Source organism: Ciconia boyciana, chromosome 4 (assembly GCF_034638445.1).
Source record: "Ciconia boyciana chromosome 4, ASM3463844v1, whole genome shotgun sequence".
Taxonomy (NCBI): domain Eukaryota; kingdom Metazoa; phylum Chordata; class Aves; order Ciconiiformes; family Ciconiidae; genus Ciconia; species Ciconia boyciana.
This window is the reverse complement of record NC_132937.1, coordinates 91,894,241-91,913,769: the sequence shown is the minus strand read 5'-3', so window position 1 is coordinate 91,913,769 and position 19,529 is coordinate 91,894,241. Positions and strand designations below refer to the sequence as shown.

General features: G+C 40.3%; 1 protein-coding gene across 2 annotated transcripts in view; it reads right to left on the bottom strand.

Moving 5' to 3' along the window:
- Nucleotides 1–19,529, bottom strand: part of SVEP1 (sushi, von Willebrand factor type A, EGF and pentraxin domain containing 1) — a 135,039-nt gene that overhangs the window by 71,944 nt on the left and 43,566 nt on the right. For both annotated transcript variants that reach the window (XM_072860597.1, XM_072860598.1), the window contains exons 4-11: nucleotides 15,855–16,013; nucleotides 15,436–15,615; nucleotides 10,472–10,651; nucleotides 5,933–6,130; nucleotides 3,362–3,480; nucleotides 1,778–1,907; nucleotides 1,001–1,108; nucleotides 635–766 (exon numbers count right to left, since the gene is read on the bottom strand). In XM_072860597.1, the coding sequence (XP_072716698.1) occupies nucleotides 635–766; nucleotides 1,001–1,108; nucleotides 1,778–1,907; nucleotides 3,362–3,480; nucleotides 5,933–6,130; nucleotides 10,472–10,651; nucleotides 15,436–15,615; nucleotides 15,855–16,013 (1,206 nt within the window). The remainder of the gene's footprint in view (nucleotides 1–634; nucleotides 767–1,000; nucleotides 1,109–1,777; nucleotides 1,908–3,361; nucleotides 3,481–5,932; nucleotides 6,131–10,471; nucleotides 10,652–15,435; nucleotides 15,616–15,854; nucleotides 16,014–19,529) is intronic.

Here is a 19,529-nt window from a genome sequence, read left to right as displayed (position 1 = left end):
AACAGATTTTTTATACAGATGTCCAACTGAGACATAAGCATTAGAGAGCAGAGATGAAGTAGGAATTTCATCCTTAATACTTTATCTGCCAAATTATTGTTTGGCCTTTAAAGAAGAAAGTGAACTGTGGGGAAAAAGGTGTCTATGGAATAAACATAGATGCACCAGTATATCTACAGGTACAGACAGCTTCTAAAGTCTAAAGAGTGTTCTAGTATCTGCTACAATATTTGTAGGTGATTACAGAAATATTTCCATAAAGTTTTCCTTTTTAACTACAGATTTGAAGTAAGACTTCAGCAATACCTGTTAATTCATTTCACATGTTATCTGTCACTGAGAAAAACGGATCCATTACCATAAGTTTTACTGCTTAATGAATCATAATTTCAGTGCTTTTAGACCTAATTTGAATTTATAGGACCAAATTCACTGCTGTGCTGCTTCAGTCTTAGACAATTTATCGTTGGTACTAACAAATATCCTGACTGCCTTAAATTACTCCAATATAAACTGGGAATAACTAAAAGAAAAAGTGGATACTAAATGAAAAAGTGGAGTAGCATTGCATCCTTTATGATATTCAGTTAAAACAATGCCATATGCTCTTGACCAGAAGACTAAGACAACAAACCTTTGATGATAATGTGGATCTCACATGTCCTGTTATTGCCAGAGGCATCCACAGCTGTGTATTGAACTGTTGTCTCTCCTTTGGGAAAGAGTTCTCCAGGTACATGACTCCTAGTGACAGTCAGTGGAGCACCTAGAAGAGTTAAAAGACAACCTAAAACATCAATAAGTAAAAGAGGGTTGCTCACACCCAACCTTGACAAACGGAGAAGGAAATGGCAGCACGTCTTCCAAATTATGTGTTCTTAAAAATAAGTAAGTAAAAAACCCCTCAAAAAATCCTAAACTCCAAGAGATCAAGGGTGAACAGGTTGGAGTTCCCTAGCCTTCCACTGTTGCGTGCATGTTTTGGGGTGCACTATCTCACCTGAATTGTCTGAAAATTGTGGTTCTTCCCACGTTGCTGGGTATTCATTCTCTACTGCTTGCACGGGTGGTGGAGATCTGCATCTGTCAATTACAGGAGGTTCCGCATCTGGAGAATTTGAAGGGATGGCATGACATTAGCTTACTGAACTGCCGCCACACTCAAATGAAATCTATAATCAGAAGTCAGGTAAACAGCAGTTTCAAGTTCACATCAAAAGATACAACAAAGTTAGGTGCACAATTGTAAGCTGCTGCAACTGGTAGATGCTGAGGCAATGGACAAGACTAATTCTTCCACTGAACTCTTGGTTTCTGCATTCTGTTTGCTTTCTACAGAGCAAACCTGGTTTAACAGGACTGCTGAATAACACGACTGTCCGACAGAAATACTTGAACAATGATTTGCATCAGCAATGTGCGGGAACCTTGGAAATTTTGTTTGAGTCTTTCAAGAAGAAGAAAAAAAAAGATATATATGATGAAGGCAGTAAGTGACAACACAATAAAGCATTTAATCTACCAGTGTGAGGAGAAATCTTAACATTGAGAACGAACAACAGAACAAAACACAACCCAAATTGAACATCTGGGAGCAATGACTGCACACTATGCAAACTGTGACCCAAGACCAGCAAAGCCTTTACAGAGATGACATCACTCCTAGGCTTATACCTGCACACATAAAGGTCACAGTGACTCACAGTCTCTTTCTGCACAAAATTAGAAGGTTTCAACCATGACAGACTCTTCCCCAGTGATTTTTACCAGTACTTACCAATAACCTTGACATTGAATGTACAGCTTGCCTCATTGCCCGACTTATCAGCCGCTGTGTAAGTAATGGCAACTTCGCCAATTGGGAGAAGAAATGGTGGTATGAATGCTGGGGTAACGTGAACTGTGACCTTTTATAGGAAAACACTTGTTACTTAAAAAATAAAGCTGGTTAGTAATCACAACACCCATGTTTCAAGAAATGGCCACAAAATAGCATGCTTCAATGTCAAGCCTATTCATTCTTAATGCAAATAGCTCTTCAAATAATAAGGGCGGACTTTGCAACAGAGTGCTCTGCTCTCTTTCTCAAGACTGCCTTCTTTATAGCAACAGGAGTTTACTTGGTCAGGATTTGGACCCTGACCTGCTGCAGTTTACAGCACTGTGCATTAAGAAAACTCAAGGCTGACTCTTGTTTGCCTCATTGCACTGAACAGACACTATGCCGGCTCAGAACCTGCTTTGTCTGCAGTTCAGCTCTCCAGCTGCAAGGGCAGCAAACCTGGGAAATTAGTAGAACAGACAGTTGTGGGCTATAAGTACTTACATATCCCGTTTTAATCTACATGTGTTTATGAGTCAATAGCCCACAGATGCTTCAAAACATTCTGGCACAGCAAAGGAACCCTACATTTGGAGTAAATGACACTTACATGCTGTCTATGGCTCTTTCATATGGGTTAGAACTGTCTTAAGGAAATTCTCTTTAAAAGAACTGGTTTCATGCGAACAAAGCAGTTTATCTGACAACCATGGCTTTGACAAACCAGCTACAACTAAGAGCTAAGGCTCTTGGTTTGTACAGTTCAATGAATGACTCTTGTGTCAGCAGAGCTACAGTACCTGACCATGGCTATGCTACAGCAAAAAATGTATGAACTTAAACCTCTTTTACTGGGATAGCTCACAGTTTCCAAGTGCAAAAAACTGCTGTATTTGCAGCAAATTAAAAGCACACACAGAGTCACTGTTCCTCTGCTGACTCATGATAAAGCATCAGTTGCTGTAACTTGATCATGTCTGAGCCTGTAGGGAATGTTAGTCTTTATGAAATAGCTCTGGAGCAAGTTTTCCTTGTAACTCCATTTCCAGACTTCTGATACCCATAGTAGCCCAAGGCCCACGTCTAAACCTTGCATTGGATAGGAAAATGAGATTTTTCTTTCTCACCTGGGAAGCTGAAACAAGCTTTTACTTATCACAGTGTGTTCTTGTTAGCCTTCTAGATTAATGAACTGGTTTACTTCCTTCAGAGAAGAGTTTATTAAACTTCTTCACATTCTAAGAGCTCATTTTTAAAGCAGCTGTCTCCATCTTATAAACAAGGGCACATTCTTTCTTTTGACCACATAAATTAACCATATGAGATTTTATGCACTTAAACACCATGCAGAGTGTCCTCCAACTGCATAACCCTAACCAAGACAGAAAATGCTGAATTCTCAAGATACAAACTTTTCAGCAGACTTTTCTTCTACTCCTGCTTATCAGAAGAAATAAGTTCTAGTGGATTATAAAATTAATTTGAAATAGCTAGCTATAGAAAGACTGCCTCCAGTCAAATGTACACATTTTAACTTGCCTCGTCTCCAGAGTTATCCTCAGCTGTTGGTACCTGCCAGCTGATATTAGCAGAGTTATGATGTTCAAGAGTCTCAGTCTCAATATTTTCTGGACAGTGGATCCGAGGAGCTTCAATATCTGATCCAGAAAAAGACAAACTAGTTTTATATGTGGCATTATAGAAATAAAACCTCTATAATGGTTAGACTGCAACTTGTTGTAACCACTGTTTTTTGTGCTGCCTGAAATATGAACGCACATATTTTTGCAAATTTCTTGTCTCTGCCCCTTTTTAATTCTTGCCTACGGGCTCATACATAAACAGTAAATTCTCCTGGGGAAGGGTCTATTTTTTGCTGTATTTTTGTGCCTCACTGAGGACAATAAGACTCTGTTTTCTACATGCAACAATAAAACAAGGAATAAATACAACAGAATGAATTTTTTCTCTTATTATTCATCCATTCATTACACACATATACCATTAAGAAGGAATTACTTCTCTATCCTTTCACTGCCCACACACGACACATACAGATGAAAACACTTGTTTCTGAGAATCAGTGACTTTAAAAAAAAAGTATTTGTGACATGATGTATGTACTACGAACAAGACAGTAGTGACTCTCAAATTCCCTGGAGCATGGTGTGGAACGGACTTGAGACAATGGCACGATCTCTGGCACCAGCTGCTGGAAATGTTCCTTAATAAACTCCTGCTACAAGGTATTATGTAGGACAAATGGAGCCTTCTTGTAACATACATGACAATGCTGGATGGTTTCAAAGGACTGGTGGTACAATATGGTGGTACAACATCACCACCAACGTTTAAGCCTCAAGTTTCTCTGACAAACTTAACGTACTTCATAATTTCCCTGGCACAGGGCCTCCCAAAACATTTGTGGTCAGGTTATTTTATTGCTGTAGTGTTGTTTGATAAATGGTCTCTAGACTCACGAGACAAGGACGCGTTCAGCTCTGAACTCATCTATGCCCAGGAGGCTTTAAAACAACTCAGAACTGATATCACTTATATTTTTATTACTAAATAGTTCCAGTAAAGACATAACTCAGGCAATTAAACCTCTGTAATTAAGAGTGCAAAGCAATAAATACAAGTGATTTTGCCTTCCTCTGAACTCATTCTGATGAAAATTTTATTAGAAATGCACTCTTCTAAATAACTACCAGTTATGGTTCACAGTCCCCTGACCACAGCCTTCAGGCTGGGGCAAATTCCATTTAAAAGTGAAATTCTGTAAAAAGACTAATAAATAAGTCAGAAAGAAAACGTCTATTTTGAACTGGCCAAATATGTTGGCAGCAAAATAGAGAGAGACAATAACAAGAATGAAAGCAATTGAAATGCAACTGTTCATTTTTACTAGAGAAGAACAACCTTCAGAGTTTCTTTGTGCCTCTTATTTTAGGGTTTTATGCACTGGTAATATCTAAAAGCTTGAACCCAAGCCATGCTGCTTTATCTTGATCCAAACACTTCAGCTTGTAGCCTTGTGCTGGGATCCCATCAAATATTAAAAACTGTGGTTTGGCACAGGTTTACACAAAAGATTCAGAAAAACAATGTGGTACATCACGGAGTGGGAAATAGTATGTTTAAAGAGAGGGATAAAATCTTCCTGGCCGTTATAGAGAAAAAAGTTCCCACCTCAGTTTCTGTAGTGACCTGGCATGATGACTGCCATAACTGTTTTCTGTACTGTTCTTTCACCCAGTGGCTGGCGAGGGCCCCAGTTTGGGATAGAAGCATTAGTTCTAGGAGCACAATAGTTCACGAAGAGGTGAATAGCATATTCCCAGACAAACTGCACTTTTGCTTGTATCCTCCTATAATCCAAAGCCAAACTCCTTCCAACTCAGTGTGCACACGTGTAAGAGAATAAATAACCTAACATTTCTAGAAGAGGTGGGTAAACATGGCAGAATCATACTCAAATGCACATAACCATCTTCTGCCCATCTTTATACTTCGTGCACTTGTGTCAGCCAGTTATGGCCTTAACTCTTGTGCACTGTTGCTCAGGGCATGTCAATAGCCATAGTCAGTTCAAAGACAACTGAAATGAACCATCCCTCTATAGTCTGTCTATCAGCCAGGGTTTACACAGTGTTTACAGATTTGCTCTGACTTACGGGGCTTACATAAACCTGTCCTAAACCAGTAACAGTATTATTATCATTGTTGTTTTACTAGGAGTGTGGGTTCCACTTTGACTATCTTCTTAAAGAGCTTTCACTTCTACTTTGAAACTTCGAATTTACCTGCACATCAGGCCTTTTAGCAGGCAGCTTCCCAACAACAGACTTATGAGATGGATCCCAAGAGAGACAGTTGATGATAAGCACTATAAGATGGCACTCAATCAACCTCTGAACTCCACATTTTCATTACAAACTACAAGTAAATCTGACAGCCAAGCTATAATGACACAGGCAACAGTTCTTACAGACTGTTTAAACCATGCTTTCCCCAGTTCAAACCTGTCCTCACTCAGGTATTCGCTGTGTACTTCCCTTCAATCCTGCACACATGTGTACACAGAAATGATTTTGTGCTGGTCTCTACCTTTACACAGAGCTTCCTGGATGTTTGCACTCCATCTCCCAAATGAAATGCACCTTAGTTCTTCTCTAGCTCCAGACAAGATGAATCCTTGGGGACAGCTCAGCTGGCACACAGTCCCAGAAACAGCAGGCTCCAGCCCACATCTAGGAGGGAGAACTGTTATACCTGCTGGTTTCTGGAGGATGGGGCAACGCATTTCTACAAGAGACCAGCAGGACATGTCTTTTAACTCACATATACGAAGTAAACATTCAAAAATATCTGCAAATAAAGTCATATGGCAACTCAGAGGGAACACAAAATACACAGACTTTTTAAGAGTCTGAATGTGCTATGAGCACATTAAAACAGTAAGACCTGCTGAAGCTTTGTACTCCAGTACTGACTGAAGTAAACAGCACCCAGGATATCAGGTCTTCTATCTTCTTGCTCATGCTTTTCATGGGGACAGAAACATGGTATTTTTCATGCAGCTCCCATATATATTACTCTCTCTCTGTTTTGTGTTTTTGTTTTTTTTTTTCTTTCTTTACAACTTCACCTTTCATGGTTGCTTTGCAGCTGCATTTGCTTGCCTTCTATGGAAACCAGACTTTCATAGTAGGAGAGAGGTAACAGTCTTCTATCTGTTGCCTTCTACAGCTTTTACACTGACTCTTGAAATAAGAATGAGAGAAGAAAAAGGACTCCCTGCCATGAGCTCACTGTAGGTTAGGGACATGGCATGTGATTTTGCCTACCACATTCCAGACTGAATGAAGTTGGGCTTGGTCTTGCCTGTGTTCAAACACAGATGCAAAGACTCAGGGTGACCGTAAGTGGCAGCTGACCTTCTCTATAAGGTCAGGAAGGGCCGATGGTTGCTTAAAGGCTTAAAACGGAAGTTTTGAACTATTTTATTACTAGAATTCACTAAAAATTCTGAAGACCATTTGCATCAAAGTGTAAACTTCCAAAACCACAATGTGCATAAACAGGCTCAATTGTCACAGAAGCTTTGTTTCATTTTTGAGCTGTTGTTTTCACCATGTGAGGCAAGGAATGGTATTTTTACTTCAAACACGGAGGCATTAACAAATAGGGCAAAAAAGGGTATCCCATGAATGCAGTTTGTAGACTTTCAGTAGTGTTTCTTACAACAGATAATAGACAAACACACAAGAAAAATGCTTCATCATGTGTAGCCAATGAGAAGATTTGTAACTCTTTAGCTAGTCAGTGAAGAAAGCAGACAGGTCTTTACACAAAGGGCACACAAACAACAACCCAACCCAGTTACAGGAAGGGAAAGCTCTGTTCATCTCTTAGCAATGGTTTAATGACACAGAAGTAATTCACATTCAGAACACTTCATAACCCTTTTCTCCCCTCTCCCAAAATATGCGGATAGTAACTGAAAACTGCTTCTTCTGCATGAAACAAAATTTAAAGAGTGTAAGCGTTCTAAGTATTTTCTGCCCTTTAGACTCTCCATACTGAAATAGTGTTTAAAGTCCAAGCAATTAATAACTGCACTTCATTTCAACAGGATGCAAAGATCACAAACGTTAACACATTTGTTCACTTCGGAGAGACACTGTTGGCTATACAATGTAAAACAACTCCACCAGAAAAAAAAACCCCAAACCCTAACTTTTGGTTGCTCACCACAGGAAGGTAACTGACAAATAGCAGAAAGATCAGAAATTGGGAAAAAAAAAAAGTTTGAAAAGACAAACTAAAAGCATTAAAATGTATACTACTCAGGGAACAAGGAAAAGAAAGGCTGTGAAAGGTGTAAGCACGAAAACCAGAGAAAACTGCAGCTCTTTGGGAAGCAGTAACAGCCCCCTCCTGGTTGAGACACTTCCAACTGTACTAGCAAAATGCTAGTAGAGCACAATCCTGAGACATCCGACAAACATTCAGGATAACCTTTGGTATATCTAGCCCGAGAGAATCTCTTCTAAGTGGGACAGGTTTTTACCAGAAGAAAAACTGTAATAGCGTTGTTTAGCTTTTTTATCTGTGCTCAATTCCAGAATTTTATCAAGCTGAGCCAGGAAGTCTGGACTTCATGAGGAGCAGAGTGATACCTATGATATTAGTCATATGGATAGGGAATTAATAGAGAGAGAGGAAAAAGGTACTTCTAAGGAGAGACAAGAATCTGCTTTCATCTGCAACTGCCTGTGATGGACCACAACACTGTATTATAATTCTTAACATCAAGAGGAACTTCAATATTGTAACAAAAGAAAAGGTTACGAAGCAAATCATGCCTCTTTCCTTCAACCCCTTTGCAAACCCAATGTTTCAGGGAAAGAATTGGCCAACTGCAATTAGAAGTGTGGAGTAGTAATTCTTTCAACACTAGGTGGCATCAACACCCTGGATGCCATCTGTATTTTTACCTTCACTAAACCTTGAACAAAGCAAGGCAAACAGTATCTTGCAAAATTGATTAATTTTAATGAGCTGGATATTAACCTTTCGCAATGGGGAAGAAAACACAAGAACATGACTGTGGAATTTTTTTTTCAAATTGGAAAAATGACAAAGCTTCCCTTTTCAGCAGATATTTTGTTTATAAGCCATCTATAATATATGTAACCTACTCAAAAGTAATTCATTGCTAACAGAATCTTTCATGAAAAATAAAAAAATTTAAAACATATGTAATAGCCAAACTTGCATTAACTTCCAGTCTCTTGGGAAAAGATGCATATGACAACAGACCTCACAGAAGTGACTGTAAACAATCCAGGCTATGTTATGGTACAGTGTCAGTTATGGTTACAGATGGTTGTAGTACAGTCTCAGTGAGCTAACTTTTAAATAGGGTGCTTTTAAATAGTGCTGAGCTAAAACTCAGCACTGATGCGCACTCAAACTGAAAAGCATTCACAAAAAGAGCTAGAAGAGTAACTCCAAAGTCCAAGAAATCTGTTTCAAGGTAAGAGACTGAACCCAATTCCACTTCATTTTTCTAACAGAAGGGTAGGAAATTAATAAATCATCAATTACAAATGCCTAAATACAGCAGGATTTCTTGTATCTTTATGTAGCAGATGATAAATAATAGTTAGGAGCTGTTCAGACTAAAAATAAGCAGAGAATACCTCCATGATAATTATGAACATTCAGAAAATGAGTACAAAGGGTAGTTTTTGGGCAGGACATGATATTAGTCTTCTGATTTGCATCTTTCCCTGAATAGAACTCCACACATCTATATTGAACAAGAATCTCAGCAAGCTTTCTCTAAACACCAGTCACAACAAGAAGCAGCAGAGACGTTTTCCAGCTAACACTCTTCCCTCTGTGACAATCAAAGGTAACTTTTATACTAGATTTTCAGACTCGGCAAAAATAAGCTATTGCTGTGGGTAATCCAGGAATGGAGGCAATATTGCATGGTGTGAAGAAATCTTCTGATACAGAGTAGAGCTGGATTTTAATAATCAAAATGCTAAGCTAGGAAGGATGAATTCAACTGATGAATACAGTTAATCTTCCAATTATAATCTTCCAACAGGATTTCAGGGTCCTTTCCTTTTGAAGTTAATTGAAGTTTTTCCACTGACTTCAACAGAAGAAAGATTAGGATCTCTTAACAAACTCTCTTGATAAATTAATACTTGTGGATTATTTTCATCATTTTAGAGAACACATCTAGTTAGAAATTTATTCTTGTCTCATGCAAAGTCCACATTTTTAAGCCTGCAGTGAAACAGTAAAAAATAGCCACGGGTTCAAGCCAAGTCACCCTACTGGCATCACATTTACTGGACCCAGGTGACATGTACTTCACCCTGACTTTAGGCAGCACTGGATCAGCTTCTGAATTGCTGGACTTTAAGCTTGTGCTTTTTTTTTTTTTGCAGTCTACCCTTGGAAATGTTTCAACTGTATTTCTTCCTCTTACCTTTCTAAATTAACTTAACACCTGTCACTAGTCCTAAATGGGTACTTCCAAAGTCTACAATCCTTTATTTCTGGAACAGCAGTATATGCTTACCTATCCCTGCACAGCCGGTGTGACCTCTGAATCCTGCCTTAGAGGTGCTTGGTCCCTAACTTGCCTAAACTCTTATTTGCTGCTGGGAGTTCAGCAAAAGTGACAACTGCCACATTTGTACTCAGCACTCATACTGCCTGGCTAACATACCTTAGTGCTTGTCTGGAGGTCATCTTTTGCTTTAAGATGGTAACTCAAACCCCCGGTTGTTCACATTTAATCCATAGTATAGACCTACAACTTGCACGTTTCCTACAACACATTGTGTGACAGTGTCTTAACACTTATCACATGCAACAACATTTTAGTTATCAGCTGTCTGTGCTGGATTTCAATGATAATCTGTCCACGTCCTCCATTTACAAATTCCTTTTCCCCCCTCCCAACCTCTAAGACCTGTATAAAACATCCATAGACAAATCCGTATTCCTGTCTTAGCTTCACCAGATATTAAAATAGGGAGAGTTTCTCACTTGCGACAGCATATCAGAAAAGGCTGCACTCTGACATGAACAGACAGAGTGTGATCAGATACCTACCCACGCACTTTGGCTCCCTTGAATCCCACTGTGAGGTTCCCTGGCAGGTGAGTTTGGTGTTTCCTTCTATTTCATAGCCCTCATTGCAGGTCACAAAGCATACTGTCTTATAGGAGATATCAGCTGTTGAACAATTAATGTGTCCGTTTTCAGGAGCTCGAAGTCTGGGACATGTTCGAACTGCAAAGGGAAAAAAAAAAACCCACCACTTCACTCTTCAGCACTGAGAATTAGTGGAGTTACACTAGTTTGCCCAGGTTTTCAGGGGTGGGACAGGTACTGACTTGTACAATAGTTACAGTAGTTTGTACAAATTAAGGGAATAGGGCTGGAACAGGGCTGATTTTTTTCAAAGGCTTGATGCCTTCCTCTTCCTGAAACAGAGTCTTACATAACATTTATGAGGTTGGACACACACTTCCAAGCTCACCTAAGTTTTGATAGTCCAGGCTAGCAAACTAACTGTGCTCAGAAATGTTGCTAGCCATCGAAGGCATCTGGCACACAGTGTGTGGCCTGTGCTAGCAACGTCTATCAGCCTTCAAAACAGGACAGCTGCAGGCAAATGGAATCCGGTGGAAAAGTGTGTGTCTTCGGAAGTTTCTAATCCCCTAGCCATGCCTGAGAGTTCTTTGGGGGATTTCCAGCTGGCAATCTGGTATGGGCTGAGTGCACGCCAGGGAAGAGGTTAAGAGCTTATTAACAGGGCAGATGACAGTGTCCCACTGCTCAGGAACATTCTCAGGCACTCTGGAGTGTACTGATGTAGACACACACACATGTGAGCCGCCACAAATCAGAACAGCAGACATTTGTCATGGTGGGGGAGAGAGAAAGGAATACAAGTCATTCATACACAACAGGACCACGAGAGATTAAAAGGAACAAATTAGGCTGTTGCTGAGACAAAAGAGACCCTTTCAGGTGTAGGGCTCCCCATGGAGGCAGTCCTGGCTGCTGCTCAGCAGAGAGGCCTTTCTCCTGCCATGTCTCATAAATACTGCAAGCAGCGTGATGCCAAGGAGAAAGCAGTCCTGTGTGGGATGCATGTGCAGAGAGGTAAGTGGGGCATGGAGCCTGATCCCCAGACTGTCTTATGGTTTTGTTATTGAATCCTGATGCTCCAATTTAACACAAAGCTACACTGTAATTAAGATGGATCCCAAAACAGCTGAATGACAGTAAGAAGAAAAAAGTAGTAGCACTGGTATGGCCTGGATTTACGTTCTTTGTTTCAGTGTCAAGACCTCAAGTTCTTCTACTAGGCCTCCTTAGCTTGCATCACCTCCAGCTCTCCTCCTCTTCAGCCAGTATCTTATGCTTCTGCATTTGTCCCCTTGCTCCCCTCTGGACAAGACTCTGAGCTACATACACACTGCCTGGCCTTTGGGTCCCTCGAAGAGCTAAGCTGTACACTCCTACTGTCTGGCCATGACTATGTGATGATGATACATGTATGACAACCGGGTGATAGCAAGCCCAAACGTATAGATGCCTGCTGGGGTCCTAGTGCCCCTAGTGCTTCAATAATTCATGCCTCTCTTCAATAACCAGCTACTGATTTTCCAAAACCAGTAGAAAACTCATATGGTTGAAAACCCTGCTGTCAGCTGAAGCTGATAGACACTGTTCAGTATGTTCAATAGTTATTAGGGGAGAAAAACTCACAAGGGCAAACAGTGTGACTGTTCAAAAATATAATCAAGACGACTGCAGTTCCCTAAACTCTGTTCTCCCTGGATTGTTTTCCACAGCTTCTATTGAGCTTGCTGGTGGGAGGGCAAGCTCTGATGATGGGTGGCTTCAGAGATCTGGATGACTTCTCTGCTGTGGTCTGGGATGCCGATTTTACCAACTAACCCATCCTGGCTGCTGCCAGGCAGGTCGCAAACCACAAGCTCCTCTCCAAATGCACCTGAAAGTAAGCCAGCTTGGCAAATTTCTCTCCTTTTCTCAGTAGTTGTCTACTCTGCACGCTGTGACAGGACACACCTACAAGTGGACACATGGACTGAACAGATCACTATACACCCTCAAACTAATAAATGGGCAAGACACCCAGAGTGCTCCTTCAAATGAAAGCCAGCTGTATAAATGCCAATAACTACAAGTCCCTCAAAGCTACAAAAAACACATGTTAAATAGTATCTTTTTTGAAAATAGCTGTAGTGGCACCTGAGTGGAAAAAAAGGTCTGTAGCAAAACCTATTTATATTGGATAGGAAAGAAAGAAAAAAAGCCATTCACATGCACCTGATACATCTTTGTGTTACCACTGTCTCATGTTTACCCTCTGAAAGTACTATTCCTCTTGTGCTTGTATATATACAGGCATCCTCTAGGAAGTGCATTTAAGATTATAAACAAGATCTTGAAACTTCCTTGTTTCTTGAGAACTTCTTGCAAGAGACACTCTGATCTTCAGAGCAGCTTCCTAATATGGTGTATCTTAACTGTAGTAGAGTAAGAAAGACATTTTTACAACTGAATCACACATGCTTTATACAGAAGAGAATGGGCTTTCTCTTTTAAGGTTTCTATGGTAGCCTTTAATACTCCATCTGTGGTAAAAGGGAGCAAACGATACCAAACTCTACAGCATTATAGAGGAAGCCTGAATGAATTAAGAGTACTAAGGAGGCTCTCAGAAATGTTCACGTGCCTACAGAGAAGGCACTCCCTTCCACTACCTGGTAAGTCTAGCCACCTCTTCTGGAAGGACTGCATAGCGGTAGTGCTCCTGCCTCCTCAGTGTTTCAATGTTCATGCTTACCCAGCGCCTCAGTATGGCTCTGCCAGAAACCTGTAACTGAGCCCATGTTATCCTGGTTATGGTTCCATGCATTAAACACAAAACCATCCTCTTGTCAATAAAGCATTTTCCATGACCAAGAAATATTTCCATAAAGCCAGTGAAAACAACAACAACAGTATATTCTGCTTGTTCTGGGTTTTCTCCCAATACATTTTTCAGGATTAAATACATGCTTTGTAGTTGTTTTTTTCATGGGTCACTGTTAATTGCATGACATGACTGCATTAATCATTTTCCAATAGCACAGCAGATTTTAGCTAGCAAAACAACGGAGGAGTATTTAATGTCAAAATCCAAAGTAGTGCAAAGGGATTTTCCTTCATTCTCCCTCATTTATGTGATAAAATACTCCTGGGATTAACAAGACAGCTATAAACTGTGCCTTTGATCTTGCTCCTTTTCATAGTCTGAGTGAATCGAGACTAGCAGATCCGGCACATGTAAAGGTAGAATTTTTTCACTTTTTTTTTTAATTGGAAGTCTTCAGAATGATGGAGAATGGCACAATAAAAGCAAAAATACATCCTTTCAGTGCTTCAAAGGATATTAACTCAACATCAGGACAGTATCTCAAGGCAGACTTTTCTCTTCCCCTACCTTCCAGACAAATTCCCTGTTAAAGGAAGATCATGCACCAACACACAATAGGTGAATATTATTAAATGCTCCAGAAAGTTTTCCAAGTACTAGACTCTTCCACTTCTCTATAGACAGTGAAGATGAAGGATCCTTTCTTTATGGCTGACTGCAACTTTCCCCAGATTTTCTGCACTAGAGGTTACTGCGTGACATAAGGTTTGACAGGCAGGTGCTCTTTCCTAGTATCCCAGTCTACCTGAAGTAGCATACATCTTCAGTCTATGTTTTGACTGCTGGAAAGTCAACAGCTCTAAGTCTAGCTTCTCAAGATACTCTCATGGTACTGGCCAGCAATTTATTTTCCATTTAAAGCTTCTCCTTCCTGCCTTCTGTCACTGGAAGCTATAAAGGAAGACCAAGTTTTCCATGATTATCTGAAGAAGAGTCCTGCAATGTAAGCAGAAGTGAACTGCTATATAAGAATGTCCTGAGGAACCGATCTCTAGCTCAGATCCCTCCTTTCAGAGCCATGACTTGCTGTTTCTTTAAAGGCTGCAGTGTTTGCTGTAGTGGCATAAAGTACTAGTGCCTCCAAGGATGCATCCTGCCTCTTTCCCTGAACTCAAGGCCAGGGCAAGCGGTACAGAAGGAGCTGATGACTTCTTATTTACTAGCTTCCAGTGCAGCATACTAATTTCAAGTGCATCCAACTCAAGTTAAACATGCTGAACTACAACCTGTGGCTGTTGAGGAGATGAGGGCTGCTACCTGTTTTTTTAGGCCCTCCTTGGAAGACATACCAGACAGCACTACATGGGGATGCAGCTCCCCTTCTAAATCATCAAGAACCCTACCTCAGGCAGAGACAAGTGATAAAAAAGCAAAACTGTGTTCCTATGTCCTTGTAAGAGCTCCAGAAATAATGTTTTTCAGGATGCTCTTTCCCATGTCTCCTCCCTTTCACACCTTCTGTTTATTTCTTTTCCAGCTGACATTGTCTTACAGTGAACTTCTAGGATACTGTCAGTTGTTCCCTAGTGAAACGCCATTCAAAATTCTTCTCAAGACAATGCTCAAGGCTCATGCTTTCCTATTTTTTATAAGAAGGAACCGTAAGAAAGTAAAATAGAATTCTTCCATGGTTGATGTCTCCCAACGCCAGTGCCCGTCTATGCCAGGAGTCTGGTGGATATTCTATAACACCCATGTGGCAAGGTCTTGTTATATATTTGACAACTTTGTAGGTTTGCTGGATTTATATAATGTAGATATAAAATTCATAGAAATTAGGTGCAGAGAGGTTTAAGGAAGGAGAGTGTAGATTCACTTGCAAAAGACTGTCTGCCTAGTAAATATTGCTCTGCGTTTTCTATTGTAGATGTCCGCCTTCCATTTTAGGGAGGAGAGAAACGGAGTGATTGGAGTGGGAGTTTACCTTTGGAATATCCTTTCACCTAAGAGCTAACAGGATCAGATCTGCACGCCCAACTATGTAGTGAGCAGAGAAAACCACTGTTAAGAACAAACTAATCCAACAGAAAAAGACTTTTCAAACACATGACATCCATACCTCTGCAAGTAGCCTCTGATCCAGACCACTGGCCATTTGGCTGACAAAGCCGGATGCTGCTTCCCACAAGATCAAATCCTGCTTTGCATCGGATCCCGCAGGCAGCATTAAAGTAATTGTTGCAGACATTCTGGACAAAGTAACCATTTTCAGGGGGCTTCAGTTCAGGGCAGTGAACAACTAAATAATTAAACACAAGAGAGTTATGATGCTAGCTGGAGTGCAATAGGCTACTGAAAGAAAACAATTTTTTTCATTTCCAACTCAACTTGCATCTTGGTACTTTTGTTGTTTTGGAATGACACAGAAAATCTTGCATGCAATTTAACATGTCCTTCACAGTGCAAACACAACTAAAGTTGTGCCAGCACTGCACTGTGCATTCCAAGGGTATTCTGTTCCTGGATGGAAACACTAACCTTTACAGGTTTGTCCTACAGCACGATATCCCTCCCGGCATGTACAATCCTCAATGGAAGTACTTCCTGGTGGAGAAGTATGATTCTCATCAGGACATGAGGTGCAAGTACTGATTCCACCTGGTGAACCTTCAGGCTTGTATGTTCCTGGTGGACAAGCTGTTGAGCAAAAGAAAATACAATAGAAAGGAGTTCAGGATATCCACCTTTCACAGCCAGCACAATTTCTCAGGTGTGTTGCTTTACTTTCTTACATTATTTTTTTCTACCTCATACATCCAGTGTCACTTAGGGCAGGAGCATTCTCCACTTAAAGTGCCGTAGAGTTCTTACAGGGGCGAAGGAAAGCCCACCAAACTCGGTGGAGGTCTCTCCAGTGACTGCCTGGGGACTGATATTAAGTCCATGATAAATCTTATTGAAAAGAAGCCCAGTTCCAGAAGACACACTAGATTTTCAATGATAAAACATGCGCTGAACTCATGAAGATATTCCTGATTTAGAGGTGTAAAAAATTCATTCAGACAAAATCCTTGCCGTTCAAAACTACACTGAAGTTTAATGCATACAAATTCTTAGTAACAAGCTAACAGAAGCTAGCAAAAACCCCTGCCCTTGATTTACACATTATTATATATGATCTACACATTATACTTGCTAAAATATAAGAATCACAAACTATGAAGCAATTAATCAAAGCAACTGCTCCCTGAAGCTTTTGCAGTCATCTATATCCCATTTAATATTTTTAACTCTGTGCATCTACATGCACAAGCCTTAAAGAGATTCAGGAGATGTCTTCAGAGGCAGGGAAAATGCTTAGGGAAAAGGCACCTCCCACCTGAGAACTTCAGATTGGTTGGATAAGTCTGAGTCTTATCTCTCTCTGCCTTGAATACTATTCTTCAGGAAACCACCATAATTATCTTTATTTATTTCACAGGATGATGTGAGAAACAGGGGAGTGACTAATCAACAGGTGCTAATAAAGTGAAGTATTGATTGATCAGATTACCACTTGAAATGGAACTCAAAGCCACTTGTGCTGATAAAATGTATCTCCTAATGCAAAGTTCAGGAAAAATTTTGAGAAGGTTACATAATATTAACACTGAAACCCAGCCAAAACGGTCTCATTTCATTAGTTTCACTGTCTACAAATTTTCCTAATGGCCACACTTCCTCTTGCAGACTGCAAGTCAGCCTCTCATTTCCTCCCCTCAGTACAGCCACTTTGTACCACCTGATGTAGTTCTGGATGGTATGAAGAACTGTACAACCATAAACACCTCAAGTGCTTTCCTCCTTACATAGTCAGGTGTGCTCTGCTTCTGGAGCAAATCTCTCCTATTGAGGTATATTTCCTGGAGTTCAGAGATCCTGGCAGTATCAGTCTTTTCTCTGGTAGATATTGGACCAGCTCTGTTTGTTCTGTGAGTTACGTGCTAAGATACTCTGACTCTTGCCTTATTAATGAAAACAACTTCCTGCTTTCTAGGCAACTGGGAAAAAAAAAAAACAAAACCAAAAAACAAAACCAAAAGAAACTCTAGCCTCCTTTTTCCTCACCTGTCACGGGAGAATTGACTTTCATAAGCCAAATTTTATGGATTATACCTTAAAAATCAACCCATATGAACAGTTAGCACTTCTTTCCAGAAAGAGCGCAGTCTTTTGAATAGCTTCCAGAGACAGTATTTTTGTTTCCTTTTCAGAAAAATTTGCCATTTTATTTGAAGAAAGCAACTGAGTGGCTAGCAGTTAAGAGGTGATTTTGGGTGCTGTAAATTTGCTTCAAAAATCTTTATTTTAAACACACTTTTAAAAAGACAATGAAAATGCCTAAGCAGTAAGGATGTAAGTACAAATCAAAGCATTTCAGGAAGGAAAAAGGGAAAAAAATCCAACCACAATTAGAGCAGGGAATTTTTCATATTTGTTTTGGGACTTTTGGAACAGCATTTGCAAAAAAATCCCTTTCCTATAGTTCACCTGCTTTTGCCATCCAAGACATTCCTCTTGGACTGTTACTGCTTCTTTCCTCTCTTCTGTGCAGAAATTCCCTCCTTGGACATTAGGTCTCTCTGAAATACTCTCTCGTGCTTCAGATGATCACCTCCAAACTGGCTAAGTATCAGAGGTATTACTCTGAAATCTCTGAAATACTTCCCTCTGGCGTTTTGTGCAAGTCTCTGTACATCCTTGTTAAAACTAATCAGTATCCAGCACAAAGTGATGAAGTGCATCCAAAAGGATACAGGAAAGAGTGCAAGTTAAGCATCACAGGGGACCTGCTGTATGACAAAGCTGCCCTCTACGTGCCAGTGAAAGTAAATTAGTCTCTTCTGTTCTGTTGGGCATATAAAATTACATCTAAAAGAAGTGTTTCATTAAAAAAACCAACAAAACAACAAAAACCCAACCTAACTTCTCTCTTTCTTGCAACCTCACCTTAGATGAAGAAGCAGCAGCTCTTTTCTGTTTCTGAGAACTATGGAATAAAAATAATCACCCATTCTATGATGTGAGCATTTTTAACAACAAACCCAGTAATTTGCTTAGGGCTTTGAATCAGTCTGGCTTTGACAAAAATGGTTCATTCTGAAATTACACTTATATTTGCTCTTTCCAGTGAAGCAGCAGGAGGTTAAATAATACTGTTAAAATGGTTATTAATGTCTCCACTGGGAAAGACAAGTTTCCCCAAATGTTCTGATTCTTTTTGTATGCTTCAAATGCTTCCCACTGCCTTTCTAAAAAGTCAAACTTCATCCTATTTTGGCTTTTTATGTAGAATTTTCTCCAAGCCTGAGTCCCTGAACTGCTCATTGACCCCTTATTTCCCCTAGATATATTCAGCTATGAAACTCCACAGAAGCTACATTCAAAATTTCCACAAGATAACACTTGGTTTCAGAGCTATTTCCAAGTGTGTGAGATCACACAGTCTATCCTGTGAGGCCAAGAGATGGTTTAAGAATGGAGCATAAGCATGCTGACCTCTGTGTGTTTCCATCACAGCCATAGAGATTAGCCTGGCCACAGCTTAGGTTAAAACCACCCAAAATCAGCTGTGGAAGAGCAGAGCTTCAGCCATCTGCTGTAGACTGCACTTGTCCATATCTGACCCAGCTAGACCGCAGACCCATCCCCTCCTGCTCCAGACACCACTACCACATGGCCCAAGTCTACACATAGCAATGCATTCAGAGGCAAGAGAAAGCTTGAGAGGCAAGCACATATGAAGAGCACATGTGGCCCCAACCATGACTGATCATACAGATGTCTCTCTGGGGTCTCTTCCAAGAAGCAAGCCATGCCAAATTTTCATTACATTCTAGTCACCAGTCTGCACTCACCAACATGCCCTCTATACCCGCAAAAAACAACTGCAGGGAGAGATCATCTTCTCCAGTGCTAATCTGTAAAAACAATTTAAATTTTTTTTCAAGGCTTGCTTCCCCTTGCCAACAATGCGATGGTATAAAAAGGCTCAAAACAGTGTGTGAATGAACCCCAGTGTAAATAAGCATCAATTTGGCACTGTCAAGAATGACAAAAAAGGCAAGAATTTTAAAATGGGGAAACAATTTTAACAGTATCAGCCTTTAAAAAGTGAGGGAACGTAGGTGCACATCTGCATGTATGATCTTTTCAACAGAAGATTTAACTACT